The 21,435-nt window shown below is 39.2% G+C and overlaps 1 protein-coding gene across 2 annotated transcripts in view; it reads left to right on the top strand.

Annotated features, from left to right (window-relative positions):
* Positions 1-21,435, top strand: part of FREM1 (FRAS1 related extracellular matrix 1) — a 58,861-nt gene that overhangs the window by 15,512 nt on the left and 21,914 nt on the right. For both annotated transcript variants that reach the window (XM_010195630.2, XM_062018174.1), the window contains exons 12-23: positions 809-976; positions 1,513-1,721; positions 2,507-2,600; positions 3,060-3,312; positions 5,196-5,393; positions 6,601-6,786; positions 7,698-7,894; positions 8,670-8,898; positions 10,469-10,613; positions 13,874-14,015; positions 15,372-15,567; positions 16,331-16,595. In XM_010195630.2, the coding sequence (XP_010193932.1) occupies positions 809-976; positions 1,513-1,721; positions 2,507-2,600; positions 3,060-3,312; positions 5,196-5,393; positions 6,601-6,786; positions 7,698-7,894; positions 8,670-8,898; positions 10,469-10,613; positions 13,874-14,015; positions 15,372-15,567; positions 16,331-16,595 (2,282 nt within the window). The remainder of the gene's footprint in view (positions 1-808; positions 977-1,512; positions 1,722-2,506; positions 2,601-3,059; positions 3,313-5,195; positions 5,394-6,600; positions 6,787-7,697; positions 7,895-8,669; positions 8,899-10,468; positions 10,614-13,873; positions 14,016-15,371; positions 15,568-16,330; positions 16,596-21,435) is intronic.

The following is a 21,435-nucleotide window of genomic DNA, read 5'->3' as shown; positions in this document are numbered from 1 at the left end:
GCAGGGGCTGCAGTTGCTTAGAGTAGGCTTAATTTGCCTCCAGAGTGATGTTAGGAGAAAGGAAAAAATACACAAAATGTGGAAATAAAGCTTTGGCAGTTTCCTGCTTCTTTTCGGTACCTCCAACAATAGATATGGTACAGGCCTTTTTCAGAATTCTGTTGTTCAGTTTTAGTGATTCTGTAGTTTGTCAGATGTTGTACAAATATTAGTAAAGTGCCCTGTTTTATAACCTGCCCTATGGTTAAGGTTGCATAATGGTGATCATTGCAGTACCACAAAAGGAGCTCTGAGCCTACAAATTCTTATTCACATGCCTAATATGTGTGACTGGATGCAAGATTTTGGTGACTATTTTAGCTTCTTTCACTGGCCTACCCACACTTAGGGAGGCAAGGCATGCAGTTTATTCTTACTTGTGAGAGCAAATTCAGCTTCTTGTGGGAGATGTCATAAGAAAAGCTATGCTTTGATGAATTCTATGTGGTAAAGTCATAGTCAGAAAAGTCCCTGTGACCATCATCCTTAAAGGTCTCAATCAAGAAGATAAGGACACTGTCTCTTTTATCACTTACAAACTGTGTCTTTATTTTTGGTTGGACTATTTGAACCTGTGCTCACCTGATTTGCAGCTAAAGATGCATTTAATCAAGGTATTGCTGGTAGCTAGAGTATATGAGATGTTTCTGGAGTTAATTTTGATGGTTAAGATGACATCTAATCAGATGATAAGAAAAGTCCCTTATGTAATGAATTATAACTGCTTCCATTATCTCTTCTTACATTCACCTCTCTTTCCTTTTGGCAGCATGCTGTAAACTACATGAAAGTTGCGTACATGCCACCACTGCAGGACATTGGGCCCGAACCTCAACAAGTCCAGTTTATCTTTTCCATCAGCAATCAGCATGGTGGCACTTTGTATGGGATCTGCTTCAATATTACTATTCTTCCTGTGGACAATCAAGCTCCAGAGGTAGGCTGGAGAGGAAGGTGAGAGGGAAGGACTTGGAAATGGCGTTGAGTTGAAATAGAAATGTAGAGAAATGTCTTAATCTAACTGAAATAAAAACCAAATCTTCCTTGGGATCAGAGTTTCAGTGTTTAGCAGGTAGCCAGCATTGGAACTGAAGTGGAAGGTGAAATCTGGTGAGTATGCAAGGTGACTTTTTGTGTTAAATAAGGTGAGAACTACCGTCAGTGTCTGGGTGTGCAAAAATATGTATGTCATATCCCAGTTAGCAAAACTACATCTCTTCTCTTTGTGTTCCCTGTTGTCTAGGAAGGCCAGGAGCCTCTGTTAGTGGGACCAGGACTGGACTGCATGTATTAGGACCTACTATTAGTAATTTCCTTAGGTTTTCCTAACACAGCAGAACAGAGTACAGCCTCTGGCATTTTGTTTTTTAAGGTGTGATATGTCCTCATAGCAGAGCAAATTGAACTTGCCTTGTTTGGTGTCTGTTTGGAGGTGAAATAGAAAAGAGAATTCAGCATTTCTCCTCCATGCAGGTTTTTACAAGCCATTTGAGTGTGGAAGAGGGTGGCCTGAGCCCTGTCACAGAGGGACACATTCATATCTCTGACATGGACACGAAACAGGAGCATCTCCTCCTTCTCCTGCAGAGACAGCCTCAGCATGGGGCAGTGGAGCTGGATGGCATTCCCATGAATGAAGGTGACAGGCTTTCCTGTGGGGATCTGCATACCTTGGCAGTCAGGTCAGAGGAGTGATTTTCTTGTCATCTTATGGTGGCTGAGTGTTTTGGTTGGAGGAGTAAAACTCCTGCAGTGAAGTGGTGTGAGATATAGAGGCTACTGCTTGCCATGCTCACCGTATCATGGCTCTGGCAGAGCTCCTCCAGGCCAAGACTGCTGGCGGAGCCTTGGGATTGGAACAGGCACTGTGGAAACAGACCTGTCGTGTGGCCAAGAAACAGGAGCTAGTGACTATGTCTGATGTAAAGAGGTTTCTCTATAGGTTTCTCTATAGAGGTTTCTGCAAGGAAAATTCTGTGTTCAGCCATGCAGTTCCTGGGAGGAAGGCAATAGTTGCCAGCTTTTTTCATCTAAGAAGTTGTGCATTTATTAAACTCAACCAGTTTACAACAAAACCTATATTAACTTTGATTAACCTAGAGATGAAAATGTTGCTGCTGTATTTGTGGCAAGAACAAGATTCAACTCTGTATGCATGCAGAATTAGAACTCCCTGACTGTTTCCATTTGTTAGTCAAAGAGAACATCTACCACAGGGAAGACAACAAAGCCTCAGTGAAACGTTTTTCCCAGCTGATGCCTGGTTTATATTGGTAGTTTTCTTCTTGTAGGAGACCCTACAAGCACTCTGAAGACTGATCCAGAATCATGAGCCTTAGATGGACACCCTTGCACAGGGATTCTTTCCAGATATTGGGATGAATCCACATTGTCTGGCATGGTTAGAAAGCACAGCTGCTTTGTCTGTGTGAAATCTGTGTAGTTCTTTTTTCATTTTTCCACACAGATACCGGCATGATGGCTCTGAGACTCTCACTGATGATGTCCTCTTTGCAGCCACAGATGGCATCCACTTTGTAGAGTTCATCCTACAGGTTAAGGTTTGTGTGTTGCATATTTCTGAGAGCATGTGCCTATGCAGAATAGTGTAAAGCTTGACTCATTAAAGTCTTCTCACTCCCTTGTAAACTGGAAGATACAGGACTTGTTTGGCTTCCATTTCAATCCTAGCTTTCAGGATTATGTGGCATTTTTGAGAAGAAGTTCAGTTTGTATCAGCTGAAATGCATTTGTGTTTGCCCTAGCTTGGGTTCTTCTGTCTGGAGTTGTTATTTCTGTATGGGGCATAATTTTCCTTTCTCAAGCTACAGTCTAGTCTGGGTTACATTTGTCTTTGAATTTTAAGAGTGACCCTAATTTGGTTGGTTTAATTTCAAGTGAGCTCAATGTACTTTGACACTAACACCACACAGCTGATTTGAGCTGGAAAACAATGGATTAAAACAAAAGGATTTCATTGAAATGAGAAATAAAAGATCTTAAATTATTTTTTCTAATAGGTGTTGCCCATGAATGATGAGCTACCAGTTATGCGAACAGGCCTTGTTCCTGTGCTCCACTGCCTGGAGGGTGAAGAAGTGGTCCTCTCCTCAGAGTACCTTTATGCTACAGATGCAGACAGTGATGACATGAAACTGATGTTTATGCTGGCTCGCCAGCCCTACCATGGGGTATTGAGGAAAGCTGGCATTGCTGTGGATTGCTTCTCCCAAGCTGACGTTATCTCTGGTTTAGTCACATATAGGCACAACAGTAAGTGAATAAAGGATAGAATAAGATAAGAAAGTGATCAGAAAGTTTTTTTGGGGAAAAAAATCTTAACCATCAACCATATAATTTTTGCAGAAGCTCAGCAGTAACTGTTGAGAAACCACAAATGTTGTGACTGGGGAAAAAAGTAGGCTGGTTTTGAAAGACAGCTGACTGTATACAACTACCAAATGTTTTAATGTGTTCTCCAAATCACTGTTTCAGCTGAAAACTATATTAGAACAAATACATGAAAGCATCATAATCTTGGAGACTCTCTTTCACTCTTGCCGATGAAGTATCTTATGCTTTTTTTGGCAAAATTGTTATTAAATTAGGTACAAAATTGTTTTTGTTTGTTTCATCACATTAAAAAAACAGCTTTGACCTTTTTCTGTATTCATGTTTAGATCGAACACTGTACATGAGGACACTAAGTGTTAATAGAAAACTGCTAAGAACCTGAGGTGCTTCTTGATTACCTCTCCAACCTACATCACAGAATCACAGAATCTTAAGGGTTGGAAAGGACCTCAAGAAATCATCTAGTCCAACCCCCAATGGATATCCACTTTTTAATTGTTTCTATTGATTCTGTGCCACAGGATAAATGACTTTCAGATTTTCTTTAAGAGAACCACAGTGCTAAAAAGATGTTATTTTGTGTTTTTTTTTTTTTAAATTTACAATCCAAAAATAGTCTTTTAAAATTACTCACAGAAATGAAGGGCCAGTTAACCTCCTCTCGTTCTTAATCTTGTCCTTTCATTAGTATTAAAATGTTCTCTTTTCTACATCTTTGATGACAGCTTTAGTGTCTTTTTTTCAAAGGCTCTGGTTTCCTGTGTAATTAGTCTGTAATTTTGTGCTAGCACGGAGAATATGTGATATTTTCAGGCTTGGCACTGTCTAAAATGAACAGCTGGTATTTGAGAAGAGAAGCAAGTACTTAATTATGGCCACCCATAACAAACTTTTCCTCAACATCCTAAAGATATCAGAAATATTATTTCAATGGCAGTGTTTTGGAGCGTCAATGAAGAGCGCAAGCTGACTGGAAAGGGTGCAGTCAGTGTCTGTGTTTTTCATTCCCAAATTTTTACATGTTAAATGTTCTGCCAGCTGATATTGCAAGAGAGGTTGGGAATCACTGCCTTGTCCTTTGCAGGCAGTTTATCAGTAATATCTCGCAGTAATGCAAGACACAGTCTGCTTGAAGTGCTGAGAACTGTAATATACTCAGCCACAGATACTTCTTGAATAGGGTGGTGGTTCCCAGTCCTGTGTGGTATCAGCCAACTTTTTGAAAGGGATTACGTGTAGTTTTAATACATGGTATGGTAACAAAGCACAGCTCTTGTTATAGTCCATTTTGTAGGGATAAGAGACATAAGGGAATATATAAATTTCTGGTACACGAAAAAGTTTTCTTCTGGAGGAGCATGGATATTAGCACTTGTCATAGAAAGTATATCTGTATATAAAATACAAAGCTTTTCCTACATTTTTGAAAATAAATGCAGAAAAAAACTCTCTCTCCACAAATGTGCATTTTGCACATGCTGTATTGCAAAAAAGAACAGAATCATGGGGGCTATTAACAATTTTATGACAATTATAATATAACATTGCAATAACCATTAGTAATGCTTAGTTCTATCATTTTCTACACCAGTTAGAATATAAGTAAATTGGTTGAAATTAATTAAAATGACAAACCAAATCCCTGACCAAACAGCACCCCCACCAGACAGAGTTAAGAATTCCAGTAATTTTTCCATTTTTATTTGACTTCAAATACTACAAACTGCCATTGCAGGATACAAAATTATTCTTCACAAAGTTTTAGTAATGTATTTCTTCTGAGCAGCAACATTTTTTTCCAGGTGGGGAGATCGGCCTGACTCCTTCCACTGAGATCCTAACCTTCATTGTTTGTGACGGTGAGGTGGGCCGAGATGTGAAAGACTGCTGCTATGATGGACCTCTTCCTCCTCCAGTTCCGCTTCGAGATCCATTTCCAGTATATGACCTTAACGTTACTGTACTTCCAGTGGATAACCAGCCTCCATCAATTGCAACTGGTGAAAGCTTACTCTCATTTTGGAATTATAATGTGGGCTATGCAGTACCACAATGGCTAAAGACTAAAGAGTTTTGTTTGGTTGGTTTTTTTTAACATCAGAAAGAGTCAGTAGAGATCAGTGCACAGAAGTTTTAGATCAGAATATTCATCAATATATTTATTTCTTTTTGCTAGCACAGTGTAACTGCCAACTTCAGGTGCAAGCATGAGTAACTGCTTGTGCCTCTTAGACTGTATATTTAAATCATGTGGTTAAGATCGCTCAGATGTATTTTCCCTCCACTTGTACATGTCTATTGCCCCACATGTAAACTATGTCTTAGTAAAAGTCATCAATATCTTGCCCCTGAACTGAACTTGGGTCCAGATAATTGTCAGGTTTAGACAACGTATAAACATAAACATTTCTCTACCTTTACATACAAAGAATACAAGAGAAATTTAGACTATGGCCCTTATATGAAGCCAGAGGTTTTTTTATTACCTATATTTAATTCCGTTAGTGAATAAAAACAAATCTAGACTATGTATAATGGATCAAATTAATAGACGTGCAGCCATATTTTCATTACTATTCAAAAAAACTCAATGAAAATGGAAATAGTGGTAGTAATATGCATTTACTCCAATAGAGCCCACTATGGGAAATTTCCATTGACTTACTTGGTTTTGGATGAAGTCTGCAACATACATATTAAAGGCACGGTTTCTGTATGCTTGTCTTTCAGTGTCATTTGTTTGTAAGCATCATGTAGATGTTATGCATTTCAGAGAATATTTAAGCATATGTATGAGTAGTTTTGTAATTTGCAGGCTCTCACCCAAGTAATGTTCTGGAAATGAAGCATTGTCCCAGCAGGGAAATTAAGTGGTGATGCATGAAAAATTGTTCATTATGAGCAATTCGTAACAGCTCTCATGTAATTAATGCTATGACAAGCAGAGGTAACAACTGATTTTGAGCAGCACATAAATCTAATAACTTACCAGTAAAACAATTTCATGATCCCCTTCTTCTCTGTTTACATGATCGTGAAAGTAGTATCGATGGTGAAAGCAAAGTAAAATACCTAAAGTAAAATGCCTCAGTAACTCTGTATATCTTTGTTATTTTTTTCCCCATTAATATTTCCACTCTTGTTAACAAAAACAACAGTAAGATGAGCTAAATGAGCAATAATGCTTATCATATTGTTTATATGCAGGTGCAAGGTTTGTGGTTGAGGAGGGCTCCTCAGCAGCCTTTACCACCAACCATTTGTTTGCCACTGACCCTGACACCACTGCAGATGATTTAGAGTTTGTCTTGGTTTCTCCTCCCCAGTTTGGCTACATTGAAAATATACTACCTTCTCCTGGGTTTGAGAAGAGCAACATTGGTGTAAGTATAGGTAAGTCTTAATAACATACAGTAATCAAGCACATGAAATGCAGAGGGCTTGTAGGGGGAGCGCTGTGTCATGGGCTCTGATGAAGTAGCTGCAGGTGTATGCATTAATATGGGCTCATTGAGGAAGGCAGGTGCTGGCAAATGAAGAGCAGTGGGACTGTGTGGGAGGAGTTCAAAGGGAGACTGCAGCTCTGCAAATGTGAAGAACTGGCACTTGAAATAAACAAGCCAACCCTTGTTTTATGCATTCCAGCTGCAATCTATTAGAGGTGGCATATGAGACATTAATCTGCTCTCTCTGCCTCCCCCTTCACTCCCTCATCCATGGCTCCTGCACTTCACCTATACACTGTCAGTTAAATGTTATAGCTGTGAATTTCAAAAGCCTGCCTCCTGTATTAGCTTCTAAGGCAAAGTTACAAGAGTGACAGAGATGGTGGTTGACTTGAGTCTCTTCCCTTGTCTGCCTTCAAACAGTGTAAAGCAGAACAAATTGTTACACTCTGTAATTCTACCACCTTTTACCAGTGTCTCTAGCTGGACATGCAGAATTGCTGAGCCTTTTGGTGCCTATTTTCCCGGTCTGTCAGTTAAATAAAAATTAATGCAATTACTTACAGCTCTGCTCTGTTCCTATCTATTATTTGGGTCACTTTATTTGAGATCAGTTCTGAAGACTGAACTGAGAAATACAAAGCTGCCCAGTCTCTTAAGAAGAAGCATGCTTTTTTTTTTTTCCAAGGCATGTGCCCCGCATGAACATGCAGTGTAACTCAGCTTAAAAAATGACCAACAATCTAGAAAGACTAGGTAATTTTTCTTTGAAGATAGACATAGTTTCAGATTTTTTAATGATATGTAAGACTAGAAGGCAGGGGGAGGTTATGCTGACTCATTCTCTAAAATTTCTAGCTTCATTTCAGCTGAAGCACCTGAAAGCCCTGAACATAAACTATGTACAAGCCAGACACTTGCGAGTGGAGCCAACAGCAGACCACTTTGTACTTTATGTCACTGATGGGCTGCATCGTTCTGCAGAGACTCCATTTTTCGTGCTGATCAACCCAACAAATGATGAAGTTCCAGAATTCATAACAAGGAATATGACTGTAAGGAATCAAAATGCTTGTCATAGAGTTATTTTATAGCGGAAAACACTTTGATATAAATGAGAACATTTTTCTGATACCTGTTCCTCTGCATCTCTCCCCTACTTTGTGTAGTTCAGAAACAGACCAGTTAAATCCCATGTACACCTGTAAGGCAGAGCTTCAGTAGCACTGGAGCAGTATGCAGCTCTGTTTGGTAATTTGCAGATGAGTTTTTGCAAAGACTCAAATCTTTCAACAAGTAAGTCATATAGAAAGAAAAAGAATATTTATGCTTCTTTGGGTTTCTTGGAAGCTTTTGTAATGTTTTTTCAGAGGTTGTTTTTTTTAGTGTTCCTGGCATAGCCTCTCAGAAGATTGCTTTTAATATAAATAAAAATTCTATGACTGCCACGCTAGGGCAATGTAAACTTATCTTACTGTAAAGTAAAAAGTATGTGTATGTGTATAAATGAATATACATCCATATTTTTATGTATATTTATGTATTTAAAAGCTTTTTCCGCTGTGCATTCCTTAGCACTTAATACGTAACTAACTTACCTATCAGCTTTTCTATTAGGGGAAATATGAACTCCTCATCTCACCATCTTTTTTTATCACTGTAACTATTTACTGCTGGTTGAAATCAGCAGCTAGTTCAAAAGCTACTGTAAAAAAAGTGGAGGAAACAAAGAGATATACTTACATGCAAAAATACTCAGAAAGCCATAATAAAATCCTATAATTTCTTGTCCTGTAAAAGAATTGAACATTTTTTTTCTTCCATGTTCAGGTTCAAGAGGGGGAGATGAAAGAGTTGGATCTCTCTGTTATCAATGCAGTTGACCTGGATGTGCCTCAAGACCATTTGGTATTTGAAGTTGTGCAGAGGCCCTGGTATGGGTTTCTTATTAATGGAGTTCATGGCAATGATATTCTGCACTATAAACAGCTAATTAACCACGACCACCACAGCCATGGGTTGCTTGTTCATATCTTTTCCATGGAGCTATTGAAGAATGGTAGGTGCAGCATTCTTTGACATTGACCTCTCATTCCTTTAATGAGGCAAGGTGGCTTGGTAAGAAAACTTCACCATTTATTTATTTGCTTGCCTTATGTGTATTTCTAAGACAGTGTTTAGGAATAGAAGCTAACCTATTTAAGGCTAATGTCGTCTCTTGCTTTCAGGACTGTCAGTAAAATTACCCTGAGAGGTCTACATGTCAAGAAGGATAGTACTATGATTATCTGCCCTGAAAAAATATTCCAACATATCAGCAAACAGATTTCAAAATGTATGACAGCACCTAAACCAGAGGCAGACAGATTGATTAAAAAATACATTAACTGATCATGGGGCTAAATATTGCTTTAAATAATCACAGAATCATATAATCATACAAGGTTTGTGTTGGAAGGGACCTTTAAAGATCACCTAGTCCAACTCCCCTGTACCATGAGCAGAGACACCTTCCACTAGACCAGGTTGCTCAAAGCCCCATCCAACATGGCCTTGAACACTTTCAAGGATGAGATATAAGCTGTTCCAACGTCTCACTACACTTATTGTAAAACATTTTTCCCCTGTGTCCAGGCTAAGCCTACTCTCTTACAGTTTTAAAACCTTGCTGCTTGTGCTGTCACTATAAGCATTGGTAAAATGACTCTATATTTTCTATAAGCCTCTTCTGTATATTGAAAGGCCTCAATACCTTCATCATACCCTCATATACCTAATGATAAAGATATGAACTAAGACTCTGTAACTTAGCATGATCAGTTAACCTGTTTTGAAGCAGCAAGTCTTTTTCAAGTACATATGTTCAAAAAGCATATTTAACATTGCTGAGAGTATGGTGGATTCTTCCAGACTGGCCATTTAGTGACATACAAGATCTATCGATATAAAGGGGGACATTAATTCAATCTTGCCACTCAGGTTGAAGTTTAACCCTCAAAACTAGATGAAAGATTTTTCTTCTCTCTGTCTAATAATATGAGCCTTCAGAATTATCAGGTCCCCACTCCAAATTCTTCAGCCTCCTCAAGTCTTGTTTTGACTCTCTTCCAATTGCTTGGCTTTTCTCTTTCGCTGCTCACAATGGTGACCGAGCCACCTTCAACCAATATCTTCTGATTGTCTATGGTCATAACCAAAATGCCAGCTGTCCTCCTCAAGGTTTGTTTAAAGATCCCTGTGGATTCTTTAAGGCACAGAAAACTGTTGCCTGATAGCCCCAGCATTTCTGTTGTCCATGTTAAAATTAATTGCAATGAGTATATAAAAAGAAATGTGCCTTTTCCAGACCAACAGAGACTCCTTTTGTGCATGGAGTCACTCCTTATCCAGGTCAGGCTGGTGTCTTTGAGTCACTAGTATATTGTTGGATTAATGAACAGCAGTGGCTCACCAAGCTCATTTTCTGGTAGATGAAACAAGCTTGCTGTGACCGGTGCATACGTGTGGGGGAGGTGGAAAGAGGATAATGGAAGCAGAAGAAAATTATGCTAGATATTTTGCAGGCGTCAGATTCATTTGTTCTTTCAGTTTATACCCATTCTTTCTTTCCTTTTTCTTCTCCTGCATAGGAATGAAACTGATGTACATGCATGACAATTCAGAAAACTTCACTGACAGCTTTAAAATCCAACTATCAGATGGGAAACATAAAGTCCTCAGAACCATTTCAGTAAAGGTCATTCCAGTTAATGACGAGATACCAGCACTGAGCAAGTAAGCCACATGTTCCTGTCTTTGAGTGAGGGATGAGTTCAGACAAAATGATCCCAAAGTGATCAAAACAGCAAATCAGTAATTGATGGGGAGAGAATGCCATACCTAGTCACAGACTAATGCCAATACAGATGTTTTCACGTGGCTGAAAACACGTGAACCTGTTTAATAAAACCATTTTTAGTAACAGAAGAGGATGCTTTAATGTTGCTCAGTGTTAAAAGAATAGATAAAAAAGGGGGAGAGGAGTGGAATGTGCTTGTTTTGTCTTTCACAACTTCATGGTGTTTGCTTAAGAACACTGATCTTTGCACACACCTGTTGGCTAGTGACCACCATGGTATTGAGTGCAGTTACTTTGCTTTCCCCTTCCCTAGTGCAACTGCCTGCCTAAAACAACTCCCGGAAAGCAGCTCTGGATTTTTGCATGAGAGAATCCACAAGTTGGTGCTTTCTTGCTTCACAGGGAAAGGCATTGAGCTTAATGAGTCTCTTCTACTATAAAACTCTATTGCTTAGCCATAATTCAGCTTTTGAAAAGGTACATGCTAACTTCCCTTGCAGTTCAAAACTAGGAGTCATAAATGAATTTGACATGGTCAGAAATTGCCTGGCAGACCATTTGCAGATAGGCAGCTGTCTGCCTCCTGGACATTTTAAGAAGGAGCTTGTCCCTTGGGATCTCCATGTTTTAGCTGATGACCTGCCACAGAGCATCAGGGCCTCTGCCTTCCTGGCTGCTTTCCAGCCCCAGGCAGGCAGATGGTGAGTTGTGGGCCTGAAGGCTTTTGGGGTATAGCTCTGAAACTCTAAGTCTACATTTTAGAAATGACTTACAGCCTGTCAAGCAAGCTGCCACTAAAGTGGAATTTCTGATCCCTCGGGATATTTGGCCTACCTTCTGATCAGACCTACACTTCCCAATGCAGAGAATTTGGAATGGTTTGTTTATCATGTTACCATTTCTTGCACTAACAAATGCCAGTTTTATAGTTGAAAGAGTATCAAGGATCACAGAATGCTATCAAGAAAGTCCATTTGTAATTAGAACAAAGGGTATAGTTGATATATTCATACAACATACTGATAATTACTGCCCATTTGTTCTTCACATGGTAAAGCCTGATATGTCATTTTCCACCCTTTCTCTCTGAAGGAAGGTGATGGAATGCATGAAGTCCAGAAACTGTTGGTGCCTTGTCTGGTGATGTTAGGCCTCACTATTTGCCATTCCTGTGGTGAACAGTAGTGCATAGTGAGCCATCTCCATGTAAAGTAGCTATTTCATTACAAGAAATTACTGCTTTGTACCTGTTACTCTTCCATTGAGATGCAGTATGCAACCAGCAGTTAAGCAGTAGTGCTTTAATGAAACATGTTCAGTATGACATTGAAGTGCTTTAGCTGCCACACTCAATCATCACATCCTTGCTGTTGCATAGGAGCTCTCTTGTCCCACTGCAATGTTTTACAGGTGAACATTTGACAATATCTGTAAGCTTTTTATTGCCTTTTGATCTGGGGGCATCTTTCCAACCTGGGGAATTTCAGTTCTCATCCCCATTAGCTATGGTCAACTGACTGAAGTATCTGGGATGGGATGTTTTTGGCTGGCACACAATGGCTCTTTTTCACAGTGATTGCCAAAACCTCAATCTGTCACCTCTTGGATTGCATTGTGTAGGCAGGAGTGCCCTTGGAGAATATAAGGCCCTCATATATTCCCATTGAAAGGTTTTTTTTCCAGATGAGACGTGGATGTTGGAAGGACTTAACTAACTTAGTTAACTGCTTTGCAGAGAAATTACTTGAGATTCTATAGCATTCGGGGTACAGCTAAACATTTACTTCACTTACTTTTTTGTTTGAATCTTCTCTTCCTGGCTCATACAATCTTTATGTCAGACGCTTGGTCATAATGTTTACACTGTCCCAGTATGTTTGTTGCAGGTATGAGCAAATCATTAAGGTTGCTTGATCTGTCATTAATATGACTCGATATGCTTTATCGTATGACATTTTCTTTGCTTCTCTTTTGACAAATATGATTTTTTTATGCCTTATATCCATTCCAGTTTGAATATGAAGCTCTGGGGAAAAAAAAACAAACCAAACCCTCCACTCTTTTTGAGAATAATAAAGACATTTTCCAAAATAATTAAATAATTTGGATAACCTTTTGTTTGGAAGCCTCAGTTGTCACTGAGTGACTCGGTTGTCACTCAGTTGCTTTGGAGCAGGCACTTTCAGCTTGGCAAAGGAAAAAGTCTGTTATATGAAGAATGTGTCTTTAACAGTTCCTGTAAAAATCTATCTGAATTTGGCCTTTGAAAGAGCATGACTTGTACATGCTCGGTTGTGTTCAGGCAGAGCTCAGCTGCCCAGTTGTCTAAGGAATCCGTCCTTTTCTAACCTGTTCCATGGTCCCTGGGCAGATGAGCTTCAGCAGTTCCCACTCCTGGAGTGACTGAATGTGCTGAATCTCCTCTGGTGCTACGTTGCAAAAAATGTAAGACAGCTAACAGCAAAACAATAATGCAGGGTGTGCAGAGGCAAACGAGGGTGGTTACTAGCTGAGAATGGAAACAGAGGTGACACAATCTAATAACCATTCTGGAGCAAGACTCTACATGAATTTCAAACTGTATGGGATATTTTCCCCCAAAGCCACCTCAAATTTTATTTGTGGCTAGTGATAGCTGTTTTTGCTAAGAAACAGGTGGCCTTAACTTTCTTTTCAGAACCCAGAACCCTGGAAAATTGTGCAATGGTGAACATAGAGAAGGAGCCAATATAGACACTTTGTAGTGCCTCTTAAGGTGAGCAGTGACAGACTAGTCATTTGAAAGACAGTCTTTTCTCTAACAAATAATCACTTTATTTGAGCTAGTATTGCTATGATCTACAGTAGCAGTAATATATAATACAGTCTATTTGTTTATGTTGTCCTCTTCTTACAAATGGTGTGAAAATAAGCAGAATAGGGCCCAGGGGAGGAAGACAGATGAAGTAAATTGCAGGCTGACGTAGGTATTTGCTTTCTTGTTTTTCACCACTGCAAGGAGAAGCTCATTTGCTTTTTTTTTTTTTTTTTTGTTTTGTTTTGTTTTGTTTTGTTTTGTTTTGTTTTGTTTTGAACACGCTTTGCAGTTGCTGTTTCTGTCAGCATCTGGGTAATCCATATTCCTGGCAGAGAAATTATACGTTGGAAACATTATTTTTCTTTTATTGCATCAATATATGACTTTTGATTTTTGCAGGAAGGATGATATAGAGGTGAACATGGGTGAAACTCGAATAATTTCTAGTGCTGTTCTGTCAGCAGAAGATAAAGATACCCCCAGGGGGAGAATTTTCTACTTATTTGAAAAACTTCCAGAAAATGGTCAGCTTCAGCTCAAGGTTAGTGTTTGTGCTTCAACAAAAAGCAGATATGCAAAGAATTATCTTTTTAGGGCAGAATGATGTTCACCTTCTTTTTCTCCCAAATGTCTGTCACATTTTGAGAGCTGTGTGTGACCAGTTTGATTTCTGAAAGAGTGTTTGAACCAAACACTAATGCTGTCATTAGAGGCTTTGACACTAAAGCTCAGATCATCAACAGGAAGACAAATAGGGTGTAAAGCACATCAGATCAGCTGAGTTGAAAATGGAGGGAGATAATGGGTGAATCAACCCATGGAGCAGGAAAAGAAAGCATCAAAGCTGGAAGGCAGGGAGGAAGAGGTCCTTGATTAAAAAAAAAGTAAGCCATTACTTAACTACTTGAGAGTTCAGAAAGAATGGAGGGAGAACTCTGTGAAAGAGTGAGTAACAAATAGTGAATTAGAAGAAAATTATGGAGGGAAAGGGAAAAAAGAAGATGGAAAGGATAAAGGATATAGCAAGAGGAAAGAGAATATAAGATTAGAAATGGAAGGAAAGATGACTATATCTTGATCAAAAACACCCCTTTTAAATTTCATGCTTATATAATAGTTAAAAAAAACCAAAAAACAAAAAAAACAAAACTGTTTTTAAGACCTGTGAGTCTGGAAAATACTTTTATTCTGAATCTCTGCAAGAATCTGTGGATCATGTGAGGTTAGTGAATTAAAGGAATGTCATACGCTGGGGCAAGAGATAGTCTGAACATACAGGGTACTTGTGTGTATTTGAGTACTCTGTCCTTCACAACCTTTGCTCCAAAGCAAGCCTGTTACTGCAGGCTAAATTTCAACTATATAGATCAATCCAATATAGAGTACTATGACAACTTCAGAAAAACAAGAAATTTTATTGGGTGAGTCACATTTTTCCATCAGAGGATCTCTGAGTCTCTGAATTTCTGTGCTTCCTTGAAGTACCTCGTAGGTTCTATCCTGATACCTTGTTAGGTATGGTTTTGGATAGATCCAAGAGCAACATTGTAAAATTAAGAAACAGAAAATATAAGCTAGGTCAGGAGCCATTTCATTTTCATCTCATTGTTGTCTCCCTTAAAAGTGTTCATCATATATTTCCTCAAGTAACAGTGGCTAAATGCCACTTAATCCATTTTATTAATGATCATCACACCTTTTTCGTCCTTATAGGTGCCTGGGTACAACTCCAGCTATTTGCTGCCCTTTAAAATATATTATGACAAAAGAGTCTATAGCTCAGAAGGGAAGGCAGGCTACTGTCCCTATCATTTTGCATAACTGCAAAGAAACACAATTAACTGCAGAGGATGCATGAGAAATTATCTATTTAATGAAAGATGCTTATTCTCTCTAGGTAGGCCAAAGCTGGACAACTCTCCAAACTGGAATGAAGTGCACTCAGGAAGAATTGGATATGAACCTTGTGAGATATGTCCATACAGGAGCTATAGGGACCAAGAACCAAGACAGCTTCAGATTTTATCTGTGGGATGGGTACAACAGATCCCCAGCTGTCGACTTCTACATAAATATAAAGGACATGGAAAAGAGTAAGGATCTGCCAGACTTGATGTTTTACAGTGCCTGTTTCTAAAACAAAGATGGCTTGAATACATGTCCCGATCCTTCCCTGAGCACTATGTAGGCCCTTGGCAAATCTACCTGCATATTCAAAAAGTCTGACTGCTTGGATTTCACTGCTGGTTAGAGCCTTGATGCTCCTGCTTGTGAAGGAAAAATTCTAGGATTTTAAAAGGCTTTGCCTAAGGCAATGTGGTGCATCTTGCCTTCCAGGACTCCCAGATACTTTTGAAATAGAGTTGAAAACATCCTTCTGAAACTAGATTTGTGTCTGAGTAAATCAAAGCACAGAAAAAATGGCAAGAATGTCATAAGGTTGGCAAAACACTGTTCAGGAGCTACTCTGTCTCCCAGGTTTATTTTCTAGTGTTGTGGTCTCTCTTCCCTTATTGCATCCTTATCAGAAACCTAAATGAGACCAAATAAATGTGACACTGCTAATATTGGAACAAGGGTTCAGAGAGGTTGTGCTCTCTCCATCCTTTGCAGTTTTCATGCACTGATGAGATAAAGTTCTGACCAACATGGTTACAGCTGATCTCATGGCTGACACTGCTTTGAATAGAAGGGTAGACTAGAGATACCCCAGAGTCCCTTCTAGCCTGAATTTCCCTATAATCCTACAATCCTTTGATTTTTTTCACTGGTGATGGTTTGCATGTGACCAAGTAATGCGTAAAAGATAAACTTACAATTCAATACAACAATAGTGTTGCTTTGTCTATCTTGCAGGAGACATTGCTGTTTTCACAAAACCTCTTCGAGTGCTAAAAGGGAATCTGGTCTACATTACAACTGATGTCCTCCTTGCACTAGATGGTACTAACAAGCCAGAGGAGCTCCTCTATGTGATAACTTCCCCACCCCAGTATGGACAAATAGAGCATGTCAGCTACCCTGGCATTCCCATTACGAGCTTCAGTCAAATGGATGTAGCGAGACAGATAGTCTGTTATGTTCACAACACCAAGCAAGTTGTCCCTGAAGATACGTTCAGGTGAGGCATAATACCCCACCTCTCAAACTTTTCTCCTTGTATATCCTGGATATTTTAAAAAACCCTACAACAAAAAACAAGCAAAAACCCCAAACTGTATTACTTAAAATAGGTGGAACCAGTGTGGGGATTCTCAATATAGAGCAAAGATATTTCTACTATAATACACACAGTTGTGACCACCTTTGTAATAAATTCATTTTCTATTTTATGCTGAACCTGTACCCAGAGCTACATTCACCCAATGATCCTATCTTCAATATTATTATAGCACCCAAACATACACAGCTGTTAAGATTTAAGTGGAGTAGAAAGGCTAAGAACATTGTAGATTTTTTCTTTGGTTTCTTGTTACAACTGGATGTGGTAAAACTAGTCCATCCAGGTATTAAATAACTGCTTTCTCGTCTATTCTTATTTAACGTATTTACTTTGAATCCATAAGCAGATCTTGAACATTCTGAAAAACAGTCCACTTATCTATTCTGACACTACAATAGCTGAGACATTCAGAGACAACTGGATTTTGGGGGTAAACTTAGTTACCTATAGGCTCAGGTCAGTAGCCTAGTCACATTTAGGTGTACTTTCACCTGGTTCTGAACCTTGCCCTCAGACCAAGGGTACTTGTAAAGTTAATAGTTCCTTATTTTATTAATAAATGAACCTCCCTTGGTTATAAAGAAAAATGATTTAATGAGTTATCTGTTAAAAACAGAGAATATGTATTACTGCTCAAAGTTTCAGGGACAATTTAGTAAAACAGAAAATTAAGGGAAAAAGAAAGGCTCAGAAATAAGGAAAATGTTTCTAAAGGAAGAACTTCTTGCTAGCATTGTCAATTTCCTCTGAAAACAGCTTTTGACACAAAAAGGACTTATGATAAAATTCAAACTTTTCACATACACAAAAAACCCTTACTGTTTCTTTTCATTTGTAACTAAAAAAAAAAAAAAATCAAGGATTTAGCTCCTATGAGCTGCAATTCAGAAAAGAACCCTTTTTAACACTCTTTTATGCATAGATTCCTGATCTGAATGACATTACCATGACACATGGTGAAGATTCAAAAATACCTTGCATCATCCAGTTTGAGGGGTTTTTTGCATGGAAGTCTAGCAAGCAAGCTACGGAGACAATAAACAAACAAATCCCTCCTGGGGCAGCTCAGGTGACATTAACTAGAGTTAAGCCAATAGTAATTTTGAGACTTTCCTCATTTGAAACATTTTAAACTATCTCTTCAACTAAATTCAATGCAGTGAAAATTCTAGTTAGAAGACTTGTGTGATCTGCTTGTAGTCATAACAAAAACAGTGAACAAATATTCTCTGGCTTTATGTTTCTTGATTGTGAAACACTATGACCAAAACTAGAATTACCTCAGACAGGTAAGATTGCAGCCATGCCAACTCTAGGTTGGGGAGTGTAGGATGAACTCTATACCACACTAGTGAAAGCAGACCAAACAATTCTAGGGAAATCATTCACGTGGATAATCCCAATGTCTTCTGTTTAGGCCAATGGCCAAGAACCAAACTAGAAAGTTAAACTTATAAAAGTAAGCTTATGATGCTTTAATAAATATTGATATTCAGTAACTATCTTAATCACAGTAATTGATGTTCCTTTATGTTATCATTTGCAAAAAAATTTGGTTTTGTGTAGACATACAAATATTGTGGCAGAATATTATTATTATTTAAACAAGGAATGGTTACATTAATTATATGGGTAATTACGGGGGGTGGGGAGGGGGCAAGGATTAACTGATCAGATTTTTACTTTCCAGTGAAGTACTTCCTTCAGATATAAATTTGCCTGTATTGTTTGATGCTGCTGGCCTGGAAGAAAGATTTGGCAGTACTTGTTTGGACAGATGACTGCAAGTGATTAGCAACCTGACATCAGATGCTGGCAGCAGGATACTAAAAGAACATGCTAATGTCCTCCATTTTGACACGCTGGCTCGATTTTGTAATGAGCTGGCACTATTTATGATTCCATTTTTATCTTTTAAATGCCATGACAGATGGCAGGTCCTATAGCCAACTCTGTTGCCATCAAACTGCAGAAAGCATGAAATGTTGGTAATGGTGAAATCAAACCATGCAACATGTCCTCCTGACTGTGCCTGAGAGTTGTTCCCTAAATTTCATCAGAGTGAGGAGAATATTGTCTGCTTCCTGTTCCTAAGGAAAAGATGAAGCAACCATAAACAAAAATAGCAAAAATCTGCCAAAGGGCAGAAAAAAATTATGTCTTGGACACAAGCAGCTCCATCACCTGTGAAACCAAGCAGTGTATAACATTTGCACTGTAAATGTCAATCTGAGGTATGTAACCAAGAGGTTTGATTCTGTCTGATAGTCTATAGAACATTGGACAAATCTTCAGTTTCATGGACTGAATTATCTAAGTCTTTCACTTAAATATCATTTGAGATAGTCTTCAAATGATTTTATAGACATCAAAACACCTAGAGGAAACTCACTTCCAGACTTTTTGAGAGGTAGTTAAGGAGTAGATTGAATGTGTTTTGTCTTTTTATTTCTTCTTAGCACAGTATTTATCATCATTATTTTAGTATTCGATTTCAGCTAGATTACTAATAGCAAAACCCTTTTACCATTGGCACAATAGCATTCGGTCAGTGCAGGCAGATGTCTCTAGGCTCCCAGCTGGGAATACCATCCTTGGTAAACATATTTCTAACTGCTGTATAGTCCCTGGTCTGCCTATGCTTATTCCCATCTGTTTCATGGCATACTGCCAGCTTACAAGTAGATCAAATCCTAATCATCCAGCACTGGTGAAGGCAGTGAAGAGTTTTAGATGACAATCTGAGTGACATAGTGAGCTAGTCTATGACCTACTGAAGGTCACTAACATACACACCACAAAACAACTGGTCAGGTTATGAACCTGTGATTATTTAAAAACATCTTTGAGGCCTGCAGTCAAAAAAAGAAAGAGGAGGCAGATAATCTAAAGGTCCACCAGTTCTCATTTCACTTGTGTATAGTAGAAGCATGCTAGGTGGAAAGCAGCCAGGTAGGCTGGCCCTCATATTATCTGAAGAAACTGTCCCAGGACACTGGCCCACACAAGACTGACTGCATAAGGGTAACTGTATGTGCATTGAAAGTACTGGGCATTGGATAGTGGGAGAAAAAAGGAAGGTCATGGAATGTAAATAGCCTACCACAAGTAAATATTATTGCAAAGCAGACACTGTTCTGTCTCAGGCTGAACTAACATGGGTGAAAACCACTCTCTGAGATGCTTTTGCATTGTGCATTCAGCCCTGGCTGGGTGCCAGGTGCACACCAAGTCATTCTATCACTCACCCTCCTAAATTGGACAGGGGAGGGAGAAATATAAGAAGAGGTTCACAAATTGAGATATGGATAGAAAGTTCACCCAGCAATTACCATCATGGGCAAAACAGACTCAACTCAGGAAGAATGGGTTTGATTTTATTAATAAACAACCAAAACAGAGTAGGGAAAATAAGAAGTAAAACTCAATCTTAAAACACCTCCCCCCACCCCTTCCCCTTCCCAGGACTCTCCTTCCTTCCCCCTCAGTGGCACAGGGGATGAGTGTTATGGTCAGTTCATTACAGATGGACTTTGCTGCTGCTTCTTCTCAGGGGGAGGCCTCCTCACACTTCCCACTGATACAGTGTGGAATCCCTCCCCTCGGGAGACAGTCTCTCATGAACTTCTCCGGCATGGGTCCTTCCCATGGGATACAGTTCATTATGAATTGCTTCAGCATGGGGCCTCCCACAGGGGAAGGTCCTCACACCCTGCCCAGGGAGAACAGTCCTTCAAGTACTGACTGCTCCAGCCTGAGTCCCTCACAGGATCACAAGTCCTGACAGCAAACCTACTCTGGTGTGGGCTCCTCTCTCTCCACAGACTCCCAGGTCCTGCCAGGAACTCACTATGGGGTGGGCTTCTCACAGAGTCTCAGCCTTCTTCAGGCATCCACCAGCTCTGGTGTGGGGTCCTCCACAGGCTGTGAGTGGATCCCTCATGGTCCCTGCCTCAAAATGGTCTTTACTATAGTCCACATCTTTCTTCCAGAGTCTAAGCACCTCTTCCCCCACCTCCTCCACTGACCTTGGTGTCTGAAGAGATATTGTTCTCACATTCTCTCTACCTTCTGCTGCTGCAGTTTAACATCTACGCAGGAACTTCTTCCCCTTCTCAAATACATTATTCACACGCATGTTACCTCAGTCACTAACTGGCCAGGCCTTGGTGAGCGGGCTGTCCATCTTAGAATCGATTGGCATTAGCCCTGTCAGCTACAGGGGAAGCTTCTGGCAGCTCTTTGTTTAAAGAAGCCACTCCTGTAGCCCCCAGCTACCAAAACTGGACCCAGACAAAATGACAACTACTCAGTATAAGTACAGAAGCTTCTGTAGAAAGAAAATTAACTCTTATGTACTATCTGGTATTGGGACACAAACAATTGTGAGATGTTTTCACAGTGATTTTTAGTTATATATACCCTCAAAAGTTCTTATTACAGGCACGAAAATACGCATGATAATTGCTTTTAGAAAAAAATACTTAGTCTTGACAATGAAAGCTAGGTTGTATTTCAAAGACTAAAACATCTGTTTTCTCTTTATTTTTATCCACAACTAAAACTGATATTAAATTTCTTCAGAGCATGTTATGACTTGTATGACAAAATCCCCTACCCAGCTGGTAGGCTTCCAACAGATTTTCTCTCCATCCTTGGACATCTTTATCTTTCTCTTGTTTAAGAAAGGAAAACTATCTGTAAAGCATAATTGTGTTTTTTGTATATCTAAAGAAAT

This window comes from Colius striatus, chromosome Z, assembly GCF_028858725.1.
Source record: "Colius striatus isolate bColStr4 chromosome Z, bColStr4.1.hap1, whole genome shotgun sequence".
NCBI classification, from domain to species: Eukaryota; Metazoa; Chordata; class Aves; order Coliiformes; family Coliidae; genus Colius; species Colius striatus.
The sequence above is the reverse complement of the archived record's forward strand: the minus strand, read 5'-3'. Positions and strand labels throughout refer to the sequence as shown.